Source organism: Mobula birostris, chromosome 9 (assembly GCF_030028105.1).
Source record: "Mobula birostris isolate sMobBir1 chromosome 9, sMobBir1.hap1, whole genome shotgun sequence".
Taxonomy (NCBI): Eukaryota; Metazoa; Chordata; class Chondrichthyes; order Myliobatiformes; family Myliobatidae; genus Mobula; species Mobula birostris.
In genome coordinates this window covers 37,793,271-37,818,542 of record NC_092378.1, presented here as the reverse complement: position 1 = coordinate 37,818,542, position 25,272 = coordinate 37,793,271, and the positions used below count along the sequence as shown (strand labels likewise).

Below are 25,272 nucleotides of genomic sequence, written 5' to 3'. Positions count from 1 at the left end.
GGTCCATCATGGAGAATTCCCTTGCTCTGATACAAACACGGAATATTTGGACCACCTGGGAGACATACAATAGATTAGGGCTTGGCTTCATACTTCATCTAAAGACTGCACATCCGCCACTTCAGAGTCACCTCGTCGATAACGTTACCTTTCAGGGTGACTTTCTCCGGCTGACACTTGCCCGACCTATACAACAGCTCTACCAATTTTGGCTCGTTTCTAGACTTTTGTGAGGAGACTTCCACTGGTGTGTGGTTTCAGAGGGTGACAAAATGTTCCGATGTAACCTGTACTTTATGTGAATTAAAGGTTAAACTTATCTACATTGTTTGATTTCATTATAACAGCTCCAAAGGCAAATAAAAAGGTCAACGTGTCCCTTTAAGTGTCGTTTCAATTGATTGGCCAGGAGTGGGTGTTATGTCACTCGGGATAGGCTGTCGTGGGCTGTGCCTTGAACCAAGCTTGTTCTTCCATTGAGAGCTTGTGCGGTATACCGGCTCATCCATACAGCTGAGAACATGTTGCCGCGCTCCTCTTGACCTGTGCTCTTATAAATCCCCGTGGAGGGAGCTGTTTCCTCTCATTGAAACCGGGTTTCGTCGTGCGAGATGTTTGATCTGGACGGAGGCTGGAACATTTCTTTCGCCGGCTGCGGATTCCTCGGTGTTTACCACGTCGGGGTAGCGAGCTGCATCCAGGAACAGGCTCCTTACCTGATACGGGACGCCAACAAGATCTACGGGGCGTCCGCCGGAGCCCTCACAGCCGCCGCAGTGGTATGCGGGGCACCGCTAGGTGAGATGTTGAACGAGGATGGAAAACTGGGGAGTGATGTGTGTGGCTGGGCAATTAACTCAGTGCAGAAGAATTTCAATATGGTACCAAGGACCAGAACTAATGAAATAGAAAGTGACGGAATAGTTGGATGTGCCGTAATTATTTAACGGCTACAAAGGAATTTTAGGAAATAATTTGGAAAGAGTGTAATATGGTTTGTTTTATGCCGGGAGAGTAAGAACCTGTCTCGAGGGGCACTTCGCTTATTGTCTAATCGCGTTTTGTTTTTAAAATAATTCAGCATAATGTCGTTTTATAGAATACTTGTACCTGTATCTTTGGCTAGGTGTTGAGATATTAAGGATTTCACTTACAAGATAGTTTAAGAAATTGGTTAAGGTTAATCCGCTGGTTTAGTGATTCTGGGCCAGCGTTCAATTCATACACGGGACACTAAATGTATGTGCTTCTTAAGTGGATTCTGCAAGGACGGTACTGTATATCATTGTCATATAATTTTATTTATAAGCAGGGCTTGAAATAATGTCACATTATCAGTTAAATAATAAAACAGTCACGTTATCAGTTGACCGTGGATGAAAAGATCACCGTGTTACAAGAGGAAGTTAGCAACTATCTTCCACGAGAGCAAACAAATAGCAAACTGAACTGAAAGCGACTCCTCTTTCTACTGAGTATGTTATTGCCGTCAAATGGGTCTTGCTTGCCGATTTAAACAAGTCATATGGGACTACTGCGGCGTTTTAAAAAGCTGGCCCTTCATTAATTTCGAAATTAGTGGCTTTACTTTAGTTTGAGTTAGCGAATTGTGATGAGCTGTAACTCCTTAGCGGATCGGACGGTCTCCGCTGAGTTTGAACGCTCTGTCTTATTGGCAGTAATTAGTGGAGTGACTGGGAGGGGCGGGTCTTGGAACGGGTTACTGCCGGTCACTGACCTTCAGTGCCGAAGGGTGCTGCATAAAATATGTACAACTACTTCACTCAATAGCTTAACTTTCCAATTACATTCTTCACCTTTGAAAGTGGTTTCATAGACTGTATTTTGGTAGTGAGCGATTGCTTCTCGTAACTGATGGAAGCGATTGGTTATCAACTCAGAATGTTGGTAGCGTACTGCCGTCTGAAAATGTTATGTCACTGTATCAAGTCGTCCTTACAATCAATTAAAGGGATTTCAAACACGAATTTTGGCAACACCGTGCTTTCTAACAAAAAATCCCTGAGCAGGGAATTAAAAACAAAGATGCATAATTGCGAGACTCAGTAGTCCGTGCCGTGTCCTAAGCATTTAATAACCTTTGTCCGTCATTCCGCCATTTAGGACTCAGTTTTAAATTAACAATCCTCGGTTCCTGATACCTCCCCCAAGAATGTGGCTGGGGCCTGCGCAGAGCAATGCCTCCATCTCGCAATCGGCCCAATTGCCCTCCTGAACTTTAGGATGTCAGTTTGACTGTTTGGAGATGGAGGCACTGCTGTTGATTTATGCGTCCTAGGATGGAGAGGGGCTGGTCGAAGGTTCCCCTGCCTCAATTTAAACCCGGTGAGCCTGAGCCTAAACTAGCCGCCCTATGTTTTAGATCAGAGAAAATAGAAGAGGACAGCTCAGGAACAAGCCCTTTAGCCCACAATGTTGAGCCAAACTAATTAGGTTAGTAATCAGATCCCCAAATAAACTTCTGCCACACAGTGTCCATACCTTTTCAATTTCTGCACATTCATGAGCCTAAGGGCCTCCTTAATGGCCTGAATTTATTTGCGTCCACCACTACCCAGTGCAGAGTATTCCAGGCCAGAATTGCCGAGGTTGAAGTGTTGGATGCAGAGGCTCATGGGGTGGTAGGTAAGGACCAGATGAACTCTCTCATAGTTAAGGTAATGTGAAGATAGGCTGAGCACTGATATCTGGGAAATGAAGGAGATGGGGGTGAAGGGCAGCATCAATTGTGGAGGAAGGGAAACACTTTTTTCTAGAAGGGGGACATCCCTGATGTTCTGGAAAGGAAAGTCTCATCCTGGGAACAGATGCAGTGGAGACAAAAGAACTGAGAAAAGGGAGTAGCACTTTTACAGAAGACAGGGTGGGAAGAGTTATAATCAAGAATGCCGTAGGAATCAGTAGGTTCATAATAGATGCTGGTCGACAGGTTGTCTCCAGAGATGGAGAGTTCATAAAAGGAGAGGGAGGTGTCAGGAATGGACCAATTGAATATAAGGGCAGGGTGAAAGTTGGAGGCAAAGTTGATGTATTTAATGAGCTCAGCATGGGTGCATGAAGCAGCACCAATGCAGTCATCAATGTAGTGGAGAAGGAGTTGGAGAGTATTACCAGGGAAGGCTTGAGACATGGATTTTTTGATGTAGCCAGAAAAAAAGGCAGGCATATCTGGGGCCCGAGGCTACAGGTTGAAACACCTTGTGCCCCAAACCAGACTCGAGCCCTCTCTGTCAACCTGTGCGTATTTTTTTTTTCTTTTCGATGGTATGGGAATGTGATACAATGGAGTGTTTACATTCATCACTCATGACATGTGACACGACTGCACCTATACCATAAGGTGAGGCATTAAAGGTAAGCTTCACTGACAATGTGGATTGTAATGTGTGAGTACAGTGTCTGACGTCACCATTTCTATTGCCTTGTGAAGTGGCTTTGTCCATTGCCATTTCTTACTGATCTGTAGCAATGAGCTAAGGGGGTGGAGCACAGTAACTAGGTTATAGCAATTGACAAATCCTATAAAGGACTGCAACTGTGATGCATCTTTTGGCCTTTGAGCATCCATCACTGCTTGAAATTTTTCAGCATCCTTATGTAATCATTGTGAATCAACAGTGTGACCACAGTAAGTGATGCTTGGTTTAAAGAATTCACACTTGACGTGTCATGTTCTGAGCTCATAAACTACTTATCTTGAGATATTGGAGATGTTCCTTGTTATCCTTACTGGTCACAATGATGTCATCAGGTAACATTAGGTATCTGGACAGCTTTGCAGCACCTGATTCATAGCTTTCTGCCAGAGTGCAGGTGCAGATGGTACTCCAAAAATAAGCCTATTATAGTGATTAAAGCCCTTTGAGTGTTTATGGTGAGAAACACTTTGGACTCTTGTTCTATCTTCATCTGTGGGTGGGCTTCAGCTAAGTCCACTTTGTTGAAGGATTTCCCTCCAGAAATGTCTGCAGAGATACCCGCTATCCTGGGCAGAGATTATTGACCTGCATTCAGTACTGGATTAACAGTGACCTTAAAATTGCCACAGACCCATCCTTGGCTACTGGGAGCTCTGGCATTACCCATGGGCTCCACTCAAACTTGGAAAGAATTCCTTCAGCCTCCATGTGTCATAGCTCACTGGATCATGGTTTATACAAGAAGCCAGACAGGCTTTGTAGAACTTAGGTGTGGCATTTTTCATTTAACATTTTACCTTTGAGTTTTCCAAAGCCATCCTTTAACATTGCTGTGGTATCATTCAGTACCTTTCTTAATTTGCTCCCAGTTGTGTCTTTTGCAGGAGATGTGGCATACAAATGGTGGATGTATCTCCAAACAAGTTGTAGTTTATTATTGAGATACAGCCCTTCAAAACGCACATCCCGGCAACCCCAGATTTAACCCTAGACTACCTGCGGGACAATTTTACAATGATCAATTAACCTATCTACCAGTACGTCACTGGACTGTGGGACGAAATTGGAGCATCTGGAGGAAACCCATGGAGGGTTTGAGAGAATGTACAAATTCCTTACAGACAGCACTAAGAAATGAACCCAGATCACTAGTACTGTAAAGTGCTGTGCTGACTACTATGCCTCCATGTCATCCCAGTTAAACATGGCCCAACAATACTTATTTATTTATTTATTTATTTAAAATCACATGCAAGCCCAATGTGGCTTGTTGCGTGTTGTATTTCACTGCTAATGTCATTCCAACAGGAGTTATCTTTTCTCCAATATAAGTTCTTAGTTGGATATTTGCAGGCTTCAATTTAGTATCTTTGAAATGCTGTTCAAACTTATTTTGTGTAGTGACTGAAACAACTAAGCCAGTGTCCAATTTAGTTTGCCATTCACTTCTGGAGTGAGCCATATTGCATGTCTGTTGTTAGTTTTCACATTGTAAATCTCAAAGCTACTTAGTCCTGAGTCACACTCATCATTATTAGATTTTTCATCAACGGCATGCAGGTTAGTGCTTTTTTTGAAACTGCAACTTGACTTTTTAATCTTTCTCTTCCTTGTGCAGTCCATTTAGTTTTGTCTGCCTGACTTGCTCTTTATATGTGTACTACTTTGTTGCATTTTCTGCAAGTTTCACTTTTAAACCTGCATTGGTCTGGTGTATGTGAACCCCTGCCACAATGGTAACACAATTTGTTCAGCCAGGCAGGTTTCATTTTAGATGTTGCAGTTTTGGTCACACTCACTTTCATTCCGGATTGCAACTCAATTACGTCTCTGTCTGCTGTTTCCCTTGATACAGTAATTTAACTGTTCTTTTAAATGTGAGTCATGCTTCAGTTATGAGCCTTTTCTGAATGCATTCTTGTAAGATTCCACAAAATAAATAATCTCTCAGTGCATCATTAAGCCCATCACTGAACTGACAATGCTCAAACAATCCCTTCAGTTCAGCCACCTAAGCTATAATGGACTCCCCTTCCTTTTGATTCTGCTTATGAGCCCTAAAATATTCTGCAATCAACAGTGGTTTTCGTTCTAAGTAGTAGGCTCCTTTCGCCTACTTTGGAGCAGTTTAAGCAAATTTATGCTTTCTCATTAATTTCACTCAGCAAAACTGGTACTCACTTCTCATTGGTTATTCCATTTGCTTCAAAACACTGCTCAATTCATTCAGCATATATCACCCAGTTATCCACTGTGCAATCAAGTGCATCTATTTTTCAATATAGCCAGCTGTTTTCGCTTTTTGTACAAATGTAGTATTCTCATCACTCACTGTTTATGAACCTGTGAATTTAGTCCCTTTTCTACCTTTTTAAAAAAAAAAGTCTACCATGTTTCTCCTATTACAAAGGTAGGGAAATGTGCTGCGCTTTTTAAAAACTGCAATGTCTCACTGCTATTCAACAGGTAGATAGCCAACTCATGTTGATTTTAAAGCTACCTCATTGTCACTGTTTTGTTTTGCAACTCCAAAACATAAAACTAATGGGGGGGGGAAGGGGAGCCAGGGATGAACATGTTTTCTTCAGTAAGGCACGCAGATATGGTGTGGTAGTGAAATGACATATGCCGTTCACAAACTTCTACATATAACCCTTAATGAATTATGCAAACAACAAAGAATGCTTAATTGAACATACTTACAATGTTACTGATGTGTTAAGTACATAACACAGGATGTACTAAAGTGAACATTATATAGGCATGGAAGAAAAGTTTGTGAAGAAATAGTATAATTCCATTGTCTACACACAGTAATTCAAGGATTTTGTTTTGCAACATAGTTCATTCTATTACAAGTGTGCTCAAGGAATGAGCTTTATTACAGAATTGAAAATACACATGGACTAAGATGTTAACTGTCCTGTGCTATCACCAGTGGGATCATCAGTTGATCTGCCACCTGTCTTCAGGAGTTTTGGCCAGCTTATGATCAAGACTCCTTCGAGGTGGTGGGCCAGCAGTGCTAAAGCACCACCTCCCACTGGTGAGCTTAAAAACTTGGCATCTGCCTCTATCAGAGTTGTTGGTCACTTCCATCCAGTAGATAGTCTGCTCTTCAGGTGTCTATGCAACTACTGAAGGGTTTACAAAAGACGTATACACTGTCTGGCTATCTGCCCCTCTGGACATACTTGGTCCACACCCATGCTGATCCTTTCTCTGCTGCTTCAGCTATGGCACTGCTGGTTGACTTGATCTCTCTTCCAATGAAGCCAAGGTCACGCAGCCACTTCTGGAAAGTGAACACAATAAACCCACGGCAGCCTACTTTGAACGGATAGCATGAGACCTTCCACCCTCTGTCTCTGCACTCTGATCTTAATTCTGCATATTTGGTTAACTTGCGCTCATGGGCATCATTGATGTTGTCTTCCCAGGGGACTGTGAGTTCACCAATAACCACTTCTCTACTGGTGTCAGACCATATGATTATATCTGGACGCAATGTGGTGAAAGCTATTTGCTCCGGGAAACTGCCTTTCCTGTCCAGGTCGACCTTGACACACCAATCACTGGCTGAAGAAAGTATACTTGATGTGAGCCTGTGCTGTACACCCTTGACTTGGAGCCTTATTTCACAAATGATATGAGATGTTCTGTGCAGCATGGGGCATGAGATAGGTTGTGCTGCAGTACCCTCTGCTCAACCGCTTCTGTTACAACTTTGAGAACGTTGTTATGTCTCCAAGTGTACATGCCGCTGGAAAGATTGACTCTGTATGCACTCAAAATATGTTGAGGTGTTCCCTTCTCGTCACAAGCAGCACACCTGTCTGTCTTATCTTCATACCAGTGCTGGGAGCAGATCGTACGTTGCTCTGCATAGAAAAGAAATGCGGAGTGGTGCCATCTGCCACAGAACATTCCAAGAGAGATATCGTTGTTCAACACTTTCCCACCGGGTCAAAGCCCCTTGTTTGGCCAGGCCAGCTGTTTTAGTTAACCTCTTCTCCTCTTCTACCTCTCGTATTTCTTGTGTTACAAGCTCACAGCGCTCCTTACCTGTAGAAGATGACCACCACTTGTGGGTTGTCCATCCAAGTCCCTGACGGCCTAGCTAGATAGCCCCAACCGTCTCCTTATGCTTCAATCTAGACTCTGCCTCATCAACTGCTACATGGGCTGACCACTTCCTGCCTGATCTCACATCTGGCTGGGTGTTCTTGATGGCAGGGTCTTTTGAGTCTCAAAGCATCAAGAATGATCTTACCTTGGCTACCTTGACCTCTTCAACAAGGGCTTGCACCGGGATGGTAAGCTTCGTCTGGCTACCGTGGATTGCAACATTGGTGAGGCTGCTCGGTACTCCAAGCCACTTCTTCACTTATTACATAGTATATCCTATTATTGGATGTTGTAAAGATTTTTTTTAAGTTGACGTCCTTTGTACCATAGAAAATCCTTGATGCAATTCAAAATTTCAGTCAGTCCCATTATAAGATGACAATAAATGCTTTTTCACAATCTCTCCACAATCCTAAATCAGGTTGGTTCAGTGCCGGGAGATTGACATTCTTTTGGCTTCTGCAGAATCTGGCACTACTCAATGCTAACACTAATTGGCAGAACATTTTTGTGAAGGACAGAAAATGAATGATTTGTGCTAAATGCAATTTGAAATTACTTTTTTAAAAAACAATATTGAGTATCGTTTAAGAGCCTAGCAGGAACTCCTTTTGCCTTTTTTTTTCCTGACATTGTTACAAGACTAGTATTAATACACTTTGGGTACAAGACATAAAATTATTGGGTCCCTCACTCTTTCAACTGCACACTTCTTTGACTGCAAGGACCACTGTATTTTTCTGTGACTGGCCTAGAAAGCGTCTGCCAAAATGATCTATTAATCTCCTTTCAGACAAGGCAGCATTTGTCAAGTGATTAACAAGTAACAAACCTCCTGCTCTGAATTCTTCAGATAATTTAATTCTGCCCCTGTCTTTCTAATTTCTGGATTCAAGGTAGGGGGAGGGAAATGGCTTAGAAACAGTACCACACACAAGATCCTGGGGATCTCAGCAGGCCAGGCAGCATCTATGGGGGGAAAAGAAGTACAGTCTATGTTTCAGGCTGAGATCCTTCATCAGGCCTGATAAATATGATAAATGTAGAAAAAGGCTGAATTACAGTAAATATATATATATAAAATTGTTTAAACAAGTAGTGCAAAAACAGAAATTTAAAAAAAAAGTAATGAGGTAGTGTTCATGGGTTCAATGTCCATTTAGAAATCAGATGGCAGAGGGGAAGAGGCTGTTCCTAAATCACCAAGTGTGTGCCTCTTTCCTGATGGTAACAATAAGAAGAGGGCATGTCCTGGGTAATGGGAGTCCTTAATGATCTTTCTGAGGCACTGCTCCTTGAAGATGTCTTAGATATTACAGAGGCTAGTACCTGTGATGGAGCTGACTAATTTTGCAACTCTCCGAAGCTTTCTTCAATTCTGTGCAGCAACCCCCGTCCCCCCACCGCATACCAGATGGTGATGCAGCTAGTCAGCATGTTCTCGATGGTATGCCTGTAGAGGTTTTCTAGTGTTTTAGGTGACAAACCAAATCTCCTCAAACTCCTAATGAAATATAACCACTGTTTTGCCGCCTTTATACCTGCATCAATTGTTGGGACCAGGTTAGATCCTCAGATATTGAAAACCAGGAACTTGAAATTGCTGACACTCTCCACTTCTGATCCCTCTGAGGATTGGTTTGTGTTCCCTTGGCTTACCCTTTCTGAAGTCCACAGAGCATTTGGTCTTTCTGACGTTGAGTACAAGGTTATTGCTGTGACACCTCCTGTACGCCCTCTTGTCTCCATCTGAGATTCAACTATTATCAGCAAGCTTATAGGGGCATTTGAGCTATACCTAGCTGCGTGGTAATGGGTGTAGAGAGAGTAGAGCAGTGGGCTAAGCACATATTCCTGAGGTGCACCAGTGTTGACTGTTAGTGAGGAGGAGATGTTATTACCAATAAGAACAAATTATGGTCTTCGGGTTAGGAAATTGGGGATCCAGTTGCAGGGGAAGGTACAGAAACCCAGGTTCTGGAGCTTTTTAATTAGGACTGTAGGAATGACAGTGTTGAACGCTGAACTATAGACAATGAACAGCATCCTGACATAAGTATTTGTATTGTCCAGGTGATCCAAGGCTGCATGGAGAGCCATTGAGATCGTGTCCACTGTAGACCTATTGTGGCAATAGGCTATTATAGTGGGTACAGATCCTTGCTGAGACAGGAGTTGATTCTAGCCATGACCAAACTCTCAAAGCACTTAATCACCATAGATGTGAGTGCTACTAGACTATAGTTGTTAAAGCAGCTCACACTGCTCCAGTACACAAATTTACCTAAAACTTGATGCAATGAAGATGTTTTGGACTCGTTAACCTTTGCTGACCCTGAAAATTCATCGGTTTGATGGCATCCCAGGCAGCATTTATGGAAAAGAGCACAGTCAACGTTTTGGGCCGAAACCTTTCATTGGCCAGAAATGTTGCCTGTACTCTTTCTCCCCCCCCCCCCCCCCCCCAGATGATGCCTGGCCTATTGAGTTCCTCCAGCATTTTGAGTGTGTTGCTTGGATTTCCAGCACCTGCAGGTTTTCTCTTATTTGTGTTGAGACAAAGTGGATATCAGCTTCGTTATTGACTATACAAATATAGACTTGTCTTTTTGCAACCCCTGGGAGAACTGAAATTTATCTGTATACCAGTCTCATCCAACTGGCACTATGGTGTGCCTTTTTTGAGTAAGGAAAATCTTTATCTTGGTCCAGTAAGGCCAGCTCCTTATTCTGAGATGCACTTAATTCTATTCTCACAAATGGAAACATATTCCATCAGAATTATCTCTCACAGCTCCCTTATGATTTTTGTATGATTGGATTAAAACTGTTAAAATATATATTCCAAACAACTTGAAAAAACTTAGATACAGATTTAATGGATACAAAATATACAGATTTAACTAGGATACAAAAGAACAGGGACATGGAAGAAACTTGCTTTAAAGACCAAGTTGTTGTGGTTGAGAACGCATTGCCTGAAAGGATGGTTTCTACAGTCAATGCTGGGGAAAAAAAAAAGTCTAATTATTGAAGGGGTGGAAAAAAAACAGATAAGATATAAGAGTGGAACTAATTGGATAACTGTCAGGAACAGGTATGGTGTTAGAAAGAAGAAAACCCTTAAGTATTTGATGACCCACAGTTTATTGATGTGTTTTGTTAAATTTCTTCCTAGACAAATGTTGCGCAGATGTTATGGAAGTGGCTAAAGAAGCTAGAAAAAGAAATCTAGGACCTCTACACCCATCCTTCAACCTGGTAAAAATAATAAGGAATGGACTGTTCAGGAATCTTCCTGAAAATGCCCATCAGTTAGCCACGGGCAGGCTCTGTATTTCTCTTACCCGAGTGTCTGATGGTGAGAATGTGCTGGTGTCAGACTTCAACTCCAAGGAGGAACTCATTCAGGTAAGGCAAGAAAATGTCTACCTTTTTTTTCCCCCCAGACATATCTGACTGAATGTATCCTGAGGACTGGGGATGTCTAAACTGCTAACTCAATATATGTGACTTGATGTAAATGAATTTTCTTATCACTTTCTCCTCATCTCCAAAGCCCATTTATTTATGCTGCCAATTTAGAATTCTACACCACAACTGGTGCCCATGTGTGATCTGTTTAAATACGTAAATTTATTATAATGTATCTTGTCCCACTCAATACTTAGATCTGTTTTTCTCCTCAGGCTTTAATCTGCAGTGCTTTTGTTCCAATTTATTGTGGGCTCATTCCACCGTCTTTTCGAGGGGTGGTAAGTTTTTAAGACACATTTCTGTGATGTTTTTTAAAATCATAAATGTTTATTAAAGTTAGTGGACAAAGATACAAGGCTGCATGTCACTAAACTGGGAACAATTTCAAACTTCTGGAGTCTTTAGGAAAGCTTTGCAGGGATTTTTTTCTTGAAGCTCAGTTTTGCTGAATAACCCATTAATGAGCTTCTGAATCTCCTACAAATAAATCAATATCTTATTTGTAATTATCCCATGTAGAGACCCTATCCATCTCAAAGACTATCTTATAGAATTTATGGCTTTAAAATAATTAACAGTGTCATGTGGTAGAAATATTCACATGTGCTTCATTAACACATGGAGACCTCAAGAATCTCACCTCTGATCTTGTTGGGTTGCACTTATCCATGATGAGGAGAATCGGATATCAAAGAGCTTATGTGACCTTGTGCCAACTTCGAACATTAGACTTGGAGAAAGTGTCGCATTTTATTAACATAGATTTTTCTTGTAATTATGTATAAATTGTGTTTTTGGAAAAGAGCACCTGGGGAAGGCCATTTTAGACCCTTGCATTTCATAAACACTTTAAATTTCTACCGGCTATATTTTCCACTCAGAACATCCCATTGCTCAATGTGTGTCAATGCCCTATGGCTTTAAATTGTCCTAGGGTATCCAATCCAGAATTGGATATCGATCCCAATTGAGAAATATCATATACTGGGAGCATTATCAAATGACCACCAGCTGGGTTGATGAGGAAACATTAAAGGCAGATGAACAAGAGGCTGAGAGTCCGAGAAGTTTGAGCAGAGGTTTTTTAATGGGGAGAGCCTTGTTTGTTGCCATCTTTATCTCGAAATCAAGATAAACAAGGTGCTAGGATTGAGAGCACAAGTATGTAGAAAATCTGAAGTATTGGAAGAGGCTAGAAAATGAGGTCATGAAGGGATGTGAATATGATTATAAGAATTTCAAAATGTAAACATCACTCAACCAGAAATTAATGTACAGTCCTAAAAGCTGAGTGTTCAGGAGCAGGAAGGGAATCTTTGCAGATAGCTTTCCAGCTACGATGGAAAAAATTGGAATTGGGAAAGTGCAATCAAAGCCACTTGGATGATGGCAGTGGAGCATCAGTTGAGGAGATTGCACTCTGGTATAAAGGACTGCTGATGTGCTAATGAGAGTAAGGAGTGATGGCTGCCTTGGATACCTCATATGTTGTTGATTTTTAACCTTGTCACTGACAAAATGTTATGCTGAATTTGAGAGGCTCTGGAAAATGTGGGTACAGATTTTGGAGGCAGTGATGCATTTTAAGGAAAGGGAAAATGGTGATGTGACAGTAGTTTCTTATTTAAGCAGGAGGAGTACTGAACATTGAAGAATCGTTGATTTTTGTGGAGGTGGCTAACTTGGAATCTAGTGGGAATGGGTTTTAGGACAGAAAATAGAAATGTAAATTCATGCTCAAGTCACATTTCCTCTGATTAAGATTGGCCTGTTGGGCCTGAAAATAAAGTATGGGGTTGAAGTGAGCATGGAGGATGTAATGGAGCAAAAAATTGGAATTGACGTTTTGAATGTTAGAATGAATTTAGAGATAATGGAATGGATATACAAGGAAATAAATGTAACATAGAAAAATGATGTGGTTCATTCTCATCTGTCAATCTGTGAAGATCTGGAGATGAACTGAGGCATAGAAGATTCTGAGCAGCCTAGCTGGATTTGTTGCCAAGAAGCACTGTCTCCTTGAGTGTTTAAAACTCATACACAATCTCAAGCTAAGGATGAAGGATATTTCCTTATGAAGAGGTTTTTAAATCTTCAGAATTCGCTGCCTCATTCAGTCATTGATTATTGCAATATGAAGGAGATTTGACAACCAGGTGTGGCACTGAAGACTGCCATAATTCTTATTGGTGGAACAGTCTTGAGCCTTGGAATACTGCCCAGGAGAAGGCCAATGTGATGTCCCAACATCAATATTATTTTCTCTGTACATTGATTAAAGCTATTTTTAATGGTGAAATTAACCTCTTCCTTAATGCCAACAAGACAAAGGAGATGGTTATAGACTTAAGGAGAACTTGTACCACTCGCATCCCACTTTACAACAGTGGCACAGTAGTGGAAACACACAACTTCTCATGGTCTCAGAACACATTCTACACAGTCAAGAAAGTTCACCAATGCCTCTTTTTTTTCTCTGAGGAGCCTGAAGAAAGCTGGACTATGCACATTCATATACGCTTCATTCTGATGCGCCGTAGAGAGCGTCCTAACAAGGTGCATCACTGCTTGGTGCGGGAACTGCATTGTGGCAAATGGGAAAGCACGACAACAGGTAGTCAAAACTGCCCAGTGCTTCACTGACAGCAACATAGCAGCCATCAAGGTTATGTACACAGAAAGGTGCCCAGAAAAGGCCAGTCACTACATGAAGGATCCTGCATTCCCTATTCATGGACTGCTTGTCCCACTCCCATCAGGGAGCATTCAGGCCACGACCACCAGACGCAAAAACAATTACTTTCCCTGAGCAGCAAGGCTGATCAACACTTCCACTCACTAACTCCACTACTTGATCATTCTCCACTAGTTACCTTATGCACAGCCTAGGGTCACTTTATGGACATGCAATCAATCTATGTATATGTTATCTTATGTACTTGCCTGTATATTTCAAGTCATTTAAAAAAAAATTGTTGTGTTCTTTATCTTTTGTGGTTCAAGGGATCACGTCACATGCCGGTGATAATAAACCTGATTCTGATTACTTCCTTCTATTTACACTTGAGTACAGGAAATAACGTTAAACAATCTTGAGAGTAAATGGATTTGAAAATTAGCAGTCTGTATAAACAGGAAAATAAAGTTTGAACTACAGTATTAACTTCAGGGGAGGGAGTTCTGTCTGTGCAATCTGAGGTAAAAGAAAAAATCAATCCAGATATAGAATGAACAAAATTGAGGCAATGCGGGTGAAGGTAAAGGATTATTGCAAAAGAAGTTGGGAACTGCTGGTCCTCAATGTTGAGCCCATACGCCCAAAATCCTGCAATATTTTTGTTTTTTGTGTCATGCATTCTTTTATTGGTGGGGACAATGGTAATGGTTAACTAGATGAATATTAACAGTGGGATGGGCAATCAGACACCCAAGACTGCAATGTGATCATTCCTATTGTGGCCCGACAATGAGTAAGATCTACGTAGAATGTAATCCCAATTATATGATTTTAATTGGTTAGGAATTTACTTCAAAGGCAAAGCTTGGATATCCCTTGGTGGAACTGGAAACTGCTTGAAAATTCTGCTCTGAATTTAATATTGACCACTTGTTTCTTTATCAGCGTTATGTTGATGGAGGGATCAGCAACAACCTGCCTCAATATGAATTGAAGAATACAATAACAGTATCTCCATTCTCAGGAGAAAGTGATATCTGTCCTCGAGATAACACCAGCAATTTCCACGAACTGCGAGTCACTAACACCAGCATTCAGTTCAGTTTGGGAAACCTGTACCGTCTGACTCGAGCACTTTTCCCTCCTGAACCCAAGGTAACGGAGCGATCAACTTGCAACTGAAGCTATGACTGAAATTTACTCCATTGGTAATTCCAAGGTGCACTTTATTTATGGACACATGCTTACTTGTTTAATGAACAAGGCCACAGACAAAATCTGGACTTCAATCTTTTGGGATTTACTTGTTATGTTATAGAAGGATCCTTTTATTATGTCAGCATATTTGACTTTTTCCAAAACCCAATCCTTTTTTTAAAAAACAATTTCAGTGGATATTGATCCACTGATATTAACACTGTTATTGAAATGCTTGTTTCTGGCTCCTCATGCCCCTGTCTTTTGCAGCCAAATTGGCCTGGGTGGGGGTTGCTGCATCTTGCAGAATGTGAATGTAGACTCAAGTAGCAATTTGTTTTTCTAACAAGTATTCCCACACCCTGCCCAGCAGAATAGATTTTAAAAAGTTGGAGCTTACCATCTCTTGGGGATTTCTTGCTGCAAAGTACCGTGGACATTTTTTCACTTAATTATTTGCTTCTCTGTTGCCATTGGGTGAGTGAGAAGATTTAAATTGATCTCAATATTTTGAGCTTAATCATACAAAGTCGACCATCGATATATTTTTATACCCTGGGATTACGTGGCTTCTGTCTGAAGTTTGTTCAGACATATAGCAAAGCTAGCGTTCATCAGTAGGTCATGGCTAAAGTATCAGAATTTGAGATTGCAACAAATGATGTTCTTTTCTGTTCTTTAACTTGCCTCTCTCTCCATTATTATTTCGTATGTCCATCAGGCTAATATCTTAACATTTATTTTAAGATCCAAGACACAAGGCTGATTAACATTTCCATGTAGATTCTTCATCAGTTTTTAATCCCTTGTCATTAGAAATTATGATGCATTAATTATGTACTACTTTTAAAATTCCTTCAGACTTTTATAAAATGAGCTCTGGTAGATATACTTGAAAATGAAATGATGACAAGGGTGGGAAAACCTTTTGTTTATTATGTGGTGGATTATTAAAGAAGCAGGTAACTGACTCTTGTTCTGATGTGTAGATTTGCAAACTACTTGCCTTTCTTGGACAGTTTGACTCAATTTTAAACTTGATGTAACCAATTTTCAGGTGCTTGGAGAAATGTGTCATCAGGGTTATAGAGATGCACTCCGATTCCTCAGAAGAAATGGTAACTGTTATGATTTGTTGATTGTATTCAGGTTAGAATAGCTTGTGTTAGCATCATTTCATGATATCTGCATTCAGAATTGTGATTGACTGCGGTCTGGAGTTTTTGTCGGTTTTTTTTTACTCCTCCACAGTCAAGGTGAATCCTAAATTTGAAGATGTAAAAAGAATGCCTAAGAGGTTATAAGTATATTTGCAATAGTTTCATATTAACTTGCTGCCTGTTAGTTACATCACTTGTGTTTAGGTCAGCAATGAATATCCTCCCTCTCTGGTGGTGTTCGGGGCTTCCTTCATTGTGTCAGTAGCTTCCTTTTGGTTTTCACCACTGTCAGCCATGCAAGTTCTGGGTGGAGACTCAGGAATACAACTACATTGAGATGTAGAAGGATTCTTAATTGCTATTTCTGTAACAGTTTTGTTTGAACAGTCACGGTTGTTAGCCCTGAACGGAATCCCTGAATCTGGACGACTGGAGGATAACACTTGGTCTGTCCTTAACCCTTTGAACTTTTTGGCATGGGTGACCTTACCAAGAGCCAAAGTGTAAAACCCAGACTCCAGCCAGCATGGCTCTTTGGGTCATTGAGACATACAAGCCTCCAAACCCTATGACAAGGTTGTGGTCCTCTAGGAGGAATTTTGTATTAAGTGATGCTCAAATTTGCACCACTGAACTCAAATAGTCTTTCCCAATGCTAAGTGAAGCAATATTTCTGCAGAAAACACTCCTTCACTGGTTTGCCCATTCAGAGGCTTTAGTTCTTGAGCATCAGAGGGTACCAGTTCTGGGCTGTCTCTACACTCCACCTTTTCAGCATGACTGTAAAAGTCTGAGCAATCTAGCAAATATGGAACAGTAAGGTATAGACAGAATTGCAATGTACACAGATTCAGCACAGTTTCAAATGATTAAATCACACTTTCATGTCAATTAAATTCTTTGAAAAGGCATTTGAAAGATCAGGAAAGAATAATAGCAGTCTTGTCCTCTTACCTGAAATCCTATAAAATCAGTTCTAAAACACTTCACACATGCTTTATCAATCAAAATCTGGTGGTGGTGTGAATTCCAGATTTGCATTCAACAAGATTTTCTTGTCTAACCCTGCACCTAATTTTCTTTTGTTTATTATGATTCTCAAACTTCAGTTTTCCATGATCTTCATAATGAAAGTGAAACAATTGTCTTGATACTCTCTTATGATTATCTACTTTGTTTGCTTCTTAGATCGGCATAACATCCCAAATCTAGATGACTTGACCTCTGCGGCATCAGTGAGAGCAGTAGACACGTGCTCTGAGAATGATGGCTTGTGTAACAGTGAAGTCCCATTATCATTGGAGAAGGCATTGACGGCTGTAGACAAATCTTCAACAGTAACTTCCAAATCTAATAACAAGTCACTGCAGATAAAGCGTTGGTCATTGGCTCTAGATGAGAGGATAATAGAAAATCTACCTCCAACAATTTGTAATGGTATTGTGAAAAGAGCATTTTTTTTTAACAATTTAAGCCAAACAATGCAACAATTAAGCATAGTGGGAAAGTACATGGGTTACTTGACAAGGAACCCCAAGAGATCAATTTGGAGAGGTGTTTAAATTCCACAATGGGAGATGCAGAATATAAGTGGCTATTCTAGAAAGGGGGTGGTGGAGAAAAACAGGAAGCCATAGATCAGTCTAATGTAACTGTGCAAAGATATTGGAATCTATTTTTAGGCAATTCTTAGACATTTAGAAAATCATACAGTAGAATTTGAGACAATGAAGTTTTTAGGAAGAAAACTGGGTTTGAGAGAAAACACAAAATGCTGGAGGAACTCAGTAGTTCAGGCAGCATCTGTGGAAAGGAATAGAGTTTTGGGCTAAGATCCTTCATGAGTCCATGATGTCAGCTCTATTCCTTTCCATACTGTGGATGCTGCCTGGCTTGCCGTGTTACTCCAGCATTTTGTGTGTTACTCTGGATTTCCAGCATCTGCGGAATCTCTTGTGTTTGAGTATGAATGTAACTAGCAGTGTGGATTTTAAAAATGAAAGTAAACCAATGGATATAGCCCAGACATCCCACCCTGCAAAAACTCATTTCAGGGAGATAGCACCGCTGTTTCAGGAAGGTAGCACCCCCGCTCCCGCAACCCCATATCCCACCCCCCCACCCCTCCACCCCCCACCGGTCGACCTCCTAGGGTGTATGTAATACTTTGTCCAGTGATTTTTGTCTAATCTGAAAACCAAGTGGGATATATGCAGAAAATGTGACATTAAAATATGTACATATATTATCATGTTTATTCTATTATAACTTTAAGCAAGTCTGCAGGAAGTTTGGCCTCATCATGTAGGACATCAATAGCATAGCTCCTTGGCAGCTAGCCAGCTGGTTTAAATAACATCAGCTATGCTAATGAATGAATGAAATCTGTTAAACTCACCTCAACATGTCTTTTACATTTTAACCCACCATGGGCAATAGAAAAGTCACTGTTGCAAACAGTGCAGCGAGAAACAGTCATTATTTTTGAGGTCGACTGTAAAGCCTGCCCACAGAGAGAACTGATTGGTCTCTCTTTGTGCTAAGTAGACCTATCAGGATGCTCCCCTCCCCCTCCCCCCTAAAAAATCGATTTGCGGGATATTGTATATAATTTCCGGGCATCAGAGAGCCGCTATCAATATGTGGGAGACTTCCGGAACTTCCGGGAGAGGTAGGATGTCTGATAGCCTACTTGGATTTCAAATGACTTTAGATAAGGTACCACAAGGTTACTGCATTAGATGAGCTATTATGACATTGTGGATGATATGTTGGCATGGATAGAGAATTGACTAACTGCAGGGAATATAGAATTGTGATAAATAGATCAATTTCATGTTGGCAAACTAACTATTGGTGTGCTCTGTACTGAGCCTTCAACTAATTCTGCTTGAAGCAATCTACACCTACCTAGTGGCATTGTTGCAGTGTTAAGAAAATAGAGGAATTTCTTCTGAAGGTGGGGAATATCTGTAATTCCCTACACTCAGAGAGCTGTCAATGCGGAGTTACTGAATATGAATGAGGTTGAGAAGGACAATTACTAGGAAAATAGTGGAGTTGAGGTTTAATGGAGAGTAGGCAAAAAAAGTTGAATTCAAGGTCAGATCAGCATGGATCCTACTGAATAACAGATATATTTTTGTTTTCTTTGTGCAGCTTTGTATGAAGCTTGTAAAGAGAAAAGTGGCCTATATGCACAGCTTAGTAACCTCTTTCTGGTTAGAATGGCATCCTATGCAATGCTGCCTTACACATTACCATTGGAGTCTGCCTATTCGTTTTGCTGTAGGTATGTGTTCTGAATAACTTGCAGGCCTGCACAGCAGGCTGAACAGGCCAGATGGCTTACTCCTGCTCCTATTTCTTACGTTCAAAGTGCACAACGCAATACATGAAACTTACAACACAAAATAATATTACCACAAATAAATTAACTAATAATAAAGGGTATATATGATAAAAGTTTAAAAAGTAAACATAATAATACTACGGAGCAGTACTGGTAACTCCAGCAGAATCCTTGTTTATCAAGTACAGTTGATCTATAACAGAATTTTTTTATTATATCTTCCTCATTTTTCTTTTTTTAAACTGTGAAACATACAACCCCCCCCCCCGCCCTGCCCTGTCTCTGTCAGCTCTGAAAAATTGAGCATGGAAGTTTAAGTTGCATGATGTTATTCACTTGTTCAAATAGATTGTGGACTTGATCCTCCCTGTTGGAGTGAGGTCCATGTACACGTATCTAACAGACTAGGGGGAGAATTTGAATGAAGTAAAATTCTTTAAAGGTAATGAGAATGCTGCAGTTTTAAAAAAAAAAAAAAAAAAAAAAAAAAAAAAAAAAAAATTCTTTATGATCACAGTCTTTTAGTACATTTTGATGCATGATTTACTGCATTCACAAATGAAGTCAGGAATCAAGTAATCCCTAACATTAGAGACAGTTTTCAGATGCTGGAGTATGACTAACAAAAAAAATCTGTTGAAAGAACTCAAGTAATATCTGTAGGTGGAAAGGAATTGTTGACATTTCACGGCAAGGCCCTGCAATTGTAGTATTATGCTGAAATCAAAGATTACCCTAACCCACCACCCATCCCAATTCCGTGAGGACTGTGGCAGCTATCCACTTTGTTTTTGCTTTGTTCATAGAATGTGGGTGGTACTGGCATTCATGATAGCCCCCTTCAAAAGACGGAGATAGTTGAGAATCAACCACATAACTAATCTGGGTTCGCAAAGGTTGGACTAAATAAGCGTGACAAATGTCATTGCCTGAAGTGTCGTCACCAATAAGGTGGGATATTTCTTCCCAACACTTGGGTTTCTTGGTTATTGCTGTTGCTTATTTATTCTGGATTTATTAAGAACCTGACATTCAATTGGGCTCTTAGTAGTCTTCAGTCGTGTCTCACTGAGTATTAAATGGCATTCTAATCCAGTAATTAACCACAACACTGTGCTATCCCTTATCAAGCTAATTAATTTCTTCACACCCAGAAATAACTATGAAATCACAATAGAAAACAAATAGAACAGAAAAGTATAAATGTTTGCGTGAAGTAACTGGTCAGGCGAGTGTTTAAGCATTTCTTGTTTTGCATTAACTGCAAAAGAGTAAAACCTCTGTCTTTAAGGGGTGACCTGGCCTGTTTGTTCCTTTATTATCTTCATTCAATCTCATACTTGGCCCTTTTTATGTAAAATCCTGCAGCTGGTCAAGGACTTAATCCTAAATGTCTGGTGCACAAAACTGGATAGAATATTCTAGCTTGAGCCAAAACATCTATAAAAATGAGTATAGCTAACCTGCTTTTGTACTCTATGCCTCTGTTTATAACAGCAAACCTCATTTGTTTGTTGTTATTATAAATCTACTTAAACAAAATGGATCAAGGGGATTTAGAAGGCAGGGCTTTTTGTTAACCTGTTATTAAGAATGGTACAGGACTGAAGTGTCACTTTGCACCAGCGTTAGTGTGGAGAGGTGGAATTACCTGTTTAGAGTAGTAATTGATGTACGTTTTCTACACAAATATAAGAATTAATTGCTGAAGATAATGGAAAAATAGCTAATGTGTTTTTGTATTTGCCTATTTTAATAATTATATGGTAGTGTAGTGGTTAGCACAATGCTCTATAGCACAAGTAACTGGGGTTCAATTCCCATCACTGCCTGTAAGGAGTTTGTACGTTCTCCCCTTGACAGCATTGGCTGCCTCCAGGTGCTCTGTTTCTTCCCACAGCTCAAAGACCTACCGGTTGGTAGGGTAATTTCTCAGTGTACATTGTCCCGTTATTAGGCTAGGATTAAAGCAGGGGATTTCTGGGTAGTGTGGCTTGAAGGACCTATTCCACACTGTATCTCGATAATAAATGACTGTCTTCAAAAATGTATAGATTGTTGGAATGGCTTCCTGATGTCCCAGAAGATGTATGTTGGATGCGTGAACAATTGGGTATTATTGGTGGTGTACTTTATCATCGAGCAACCAAACAGTTTGGCCTGCAGCGTCATTGTAGGTATGTACTTTTGTTCGTTTAAAAAGCTTAAATTGTTTCCCTTCAGAAGTATGTTTTCAAATAATTGGTAATATTATTTACAAGGTTCCAGTAAACCTTCTGTTTATTGGAAAAATATAGTTATGCCCTAATGAAATCCACAATGTGGTAAAGAAAAACCTCAAATCTCCAGCTATTTGCCTGAAACTTCTGGCATTTTGCAGTCGTTGGATCTTGAAACGGCAGCTGTTTCAGCAGTAGATATATAATCATAGTAATGCGCTGAAATCCAGAAGTCATTTCCTGTGATTCCCTGCAAGTTGACAAATGGCTGCTTCACAGTAATTTCTCCAGAAGTCTGTAAATTAGTGAATGATTCTTGCTGGAAAATACCCTAAAAATGTAGTTGGAAGTACAAGGTCTAAGTAAGGTCATAAAGTGTAACAAGTGTACTTTTAGTGTACATAGGTAATAGCAAACAGAACTTGAACACGAGTTAATGAATTGGAAATTGATTGGTAGCTCTTGGAAAGCTGGCTAAAATAATTGCTTAATGCCTGGCCTTAAATTATTTAACACAACATACTTTATTTCAAAGTGCTAAGTGTATATCACAGCTCTGTAATTTATATCTGCTAATGTCGTGCCTCACTTATTATTTTCAATATCCTACTGTTTTGGTTGTAAAATTGTCCTGCATCAAGATTCATGCAAAAATATTTTCTGGTGAACAGATTTTAGATCAGTTGATAACTAATATAAAAAGACTTAGCAGATTGGGCAATATTTGTGGAAAGAGAAGCAGTGTTAATATTTAGGTTGAAGACCATTCATTGGCACTGAAAAGAGGACTGGGTGAGAAATGTTTTTTTTAAAATAGTGAAGAGTTGTGTGGGAGAGATGCCTTTGTCCTATCAGAGTAGATAAATATGAAGAAAGCACATTAAAATGGGGATGGATTCTCCCTACTGTGTATTGAATTTGTCATTCCCTGCAGCCATACTAACCCTGGGGGATGCTGGGCTACGGATGACCAAGGTGCTTCCTGAGCTCCTGCTCATGGATGTGGTGTCAAAGGCCTTTATCAACTGTATATAATTGTCTGCAATGATCAGAGATTTAAATAGTTTTAAATATTTATTTTAATTTGGTTAGAAACATGGTGTAGATCAACAGAAAAACAAATTTTTAATTGAAACAAAATAGGCAACTTGAGTTCAGTATCAAAGTCAGTTGCCTTATGCAAATCAATGGGACCAGACTGGATACATTGTTAATGCAAATCTGTTGAGCCCAGGGGTAAAGAATTCAGATGTTTCATCATCCAATCTCTCGTATATTCCTTCTGCACTACAATACTCAGATTTGCAAGTTGATAGAGTGCTGACTGATAGAGGACCTTGCTGGAAATTGTCTTTCAAGATGCTGACTATGGGTCAGTTTTGAGAATTTAAAATGGGGGGGGGGGGGAGGTGGTCCCTCAAATCCGTGAGAGATCCTGGGAGATAAAATAAATTACAAGACATTTTAGTTCTCCCAAAACAAAGATGTTTGGCTGATAAATGGCTGCCAGTTGTCACTCCAAGTCTCCTCATAACCTATTAATTAATGAAGACATTTGCATGGTTGTGCTACTGTGATTGGTAGGTTTATCATAGAATCCTGGAAATAAAATAAGATTTTATTTGTCTGTCCTCTCTTTCGTAATTTGATTCTCCCTTCAATTTACAATAACTAAGTTATACAGATTCACATAGGAGCGGAACTGTGGAATGATGCGCAAATACTATCGTGTTTTAAGAGCTGGATTTACTCCTGTCTTTCTCCCTCCAGAATAATGAGGCCAAATTGATTGTACACAACATCCCAGTGTGAAATCATGACTTTATAGAAAAGTAATTTTCCAAAAGATGGATTATAGCTGATGGGTTTTTGAAAATCCCAAAGGTAGAAGTTTGTTTTCTTCCATTTAGCTTATCAAAGTTGGATCCTTCTGCTTCACTCCCATTTCATAACTTATTGAATATTGGATTCTTGCAGGGAAAAAAATTGAGATGCTTTTTGTTATAACTGGGGCAACTGCAGGTTGTCAATCTTAACCTAGAGTGACATAAATTTAAAACAATGTATTTTTTTTCAGTACTCAAACAAATGTTCCTCTGAGAAAATGCTGCAGTCTTCCATCGCACACAAACCAATACCAGGCCTATCTTGTGTCTCATATCTCATCTGTGGATCTTGAATCCTGGCATTGTACTATTCCTATTTCTCCAGAAAGACCAATACAGGAGTCTGCTGCCTTACCAGAGAAGAGTCTGGCGACTTCTGGCAACAACAGGCATTCCTTCACCAGCTTGGATAATTCTCTAAGTGTTAATGGCATCTAGTTCTCCTTTCAGGGAAAATGCTGCAACACTGCTCTATGGACCAATGAAATTAAAAGCTGTACAAGTGCCTTTTTTACACAACAATGAGATTTTTACTTGGCCATAGGAAACCTAGATTATCTGTTCTCATATTAACATATTAAAACCACTTTTAAACCTGATTATACAATTCAATTTTCACACTAATAACTAACTGACTTGAGGATTTTAATGTACTGGCTGATTTGTGCTTCAATCTAACGAACTGAAATCCAGTGAAGCGAAATTAGTTTACAGCGCATTGATCAGCTCTGAACTATTTATGGTTCAAAAGCCTGGATAGATATTTATCATTTTAATTTTTAAAATATTTTTGCCTTCTAAATTATTTATGTATTGTAGAATCTTCTGACAATTACATTCAATATTGATCCAACTTGTTCAGGGGAGAAAGAAGTAACATCAGTCTCATGCATTCCTTTTTAAAATTTATCCGTAAATCTAGTTTATATTTGTTTATTAAAGACCTATAATGATAAATATGGAGTTTGGTTCATTATTGTGGATAGTTATTGCATTGTATAAGTTTTGAAAAAGTACCACATGACCTTTCTGCTTTGCAGCTCTATTATTGAGAAATGCCATGTAATTTAAAGATGTATTTGAATATTTTGCTGGATGCAGAGAGCGAATTACTTGGAAGTAAATAATGATATCTTGGAAGTCTACTGCATTGACCTGGAAACATGCCTACAGTCTGTCAGGAAGTAAGGCTGGGAAAATTGTAACCCTTTTCTAAATCTTTCTGATATTCAGAAACATTTAAAAACTTTAATCCTTAAGAACTAACTTAATTTGAAAATATCAATGAAGAACAAAGAAAACCAGTTACTGGTTGATTTCCCATTTCTGGACAATTGGTTCTTTTTTCGGTAAAGGGGCGAAGTCCAATAATAAAGACTTCTAGAACTGGGCAGTGCCACTGTATAATTAAGCCTTGGTGGTAATTACTGGCAGTTATTATAGGCCAGCCTGATGCTAGCTGCTTCAGTTAACATTAGAAACCACAGAAATGAACTGAAAGAAAAACTTGAATAATTTTTTTTCTCCTAATCTCTGGCTCCTGATTTTAGTTCAGCATATTTAGTTAGGCAAATATGAAAAATAGTTAAGGGGAACTCTTCAAATGGACTGTTTTATCCTCCTGATCATATCTGAAGTATCTTCAGTCCAGTTCCACTATGTCTTTGTGTCCAAACAACAGGAATTCTGCAGATGCTGGAAATTCAAGCAACACACATCAAAGTTGCTGGTGA

At 39.8% G+C, this 25,272-nt stretch overlaps 1 protein-coding gene across 2 annotated transcripts; it reads left to right on the top strand.

Moving 5' to 3' along the window:
- Positions 1 to 470: 470 nt before the first annotated feature.
- Positions 471 to 24,496, top strand: pnpla3 (patatin-like phospholipase domain containing 3). Of its 2 annotated transcripts, XM_072267847.1 has the most exons (9): positions 471 to 798; positions 10,747 to 10,979; positions 11,258 to 11,323; positions 14,671 to 14,880; positions 15,980 to 16,040; positions 17,271 to 17,519; positions 19,242 to 19,374; positions 21,489 to 21,611; positions 23,731 to 24,496. In XM_072267847.1, the coding sequence occupies exons 1-9, from the start codon at positions 612 to 614 to the stop codon at positions 23,975 to 23,977; spliced, it is 1,509 nt and encodes a 502-aa protein (XP_072123948.1). In that variant the 5' UTR covers positions 471 to 611; the 3' UTR covers positions 23,978 to 24,496. The 2 variants fall into 2 exon arrangements, with proteins under 2 accessions (XP_072123948.1, XP_072123949.1); XM_072267848.1 differs by lacking the exon at positions 19,242 to 19,374 and having other exon boundaries at positions 23,731 to 23,843.
- The last annotated feature ends 776 nt before the right edge of the window (positions 24,497 to 25,272 follow it).

Excerpts from the sequence above, each read along its gene's own strand:
- pnpla3 (XM_072267847.1), top strand. The coding sequence starts at position 612 with ATGTTTGATCTGGACGGAGGCTGGAACATTTCTTTCGCCGGCTGCGGA. Across the intron at positions 10,980-11,257 it reads CCAAGGAGGAACTCATTCAG|GCTTTAATCTGCAGTGCTTT; the intron begins GTAAGGCAAGAA and ends TTTTCTCCTCAG. Across the intron at positions 21,612-23,730 it reads GGCCTGCAGCGTCATTGTAG|TACTCAAACAAATGTTCCTC; the intron begins GTATGTACTTTT and ends ATTTTTTTTCAG.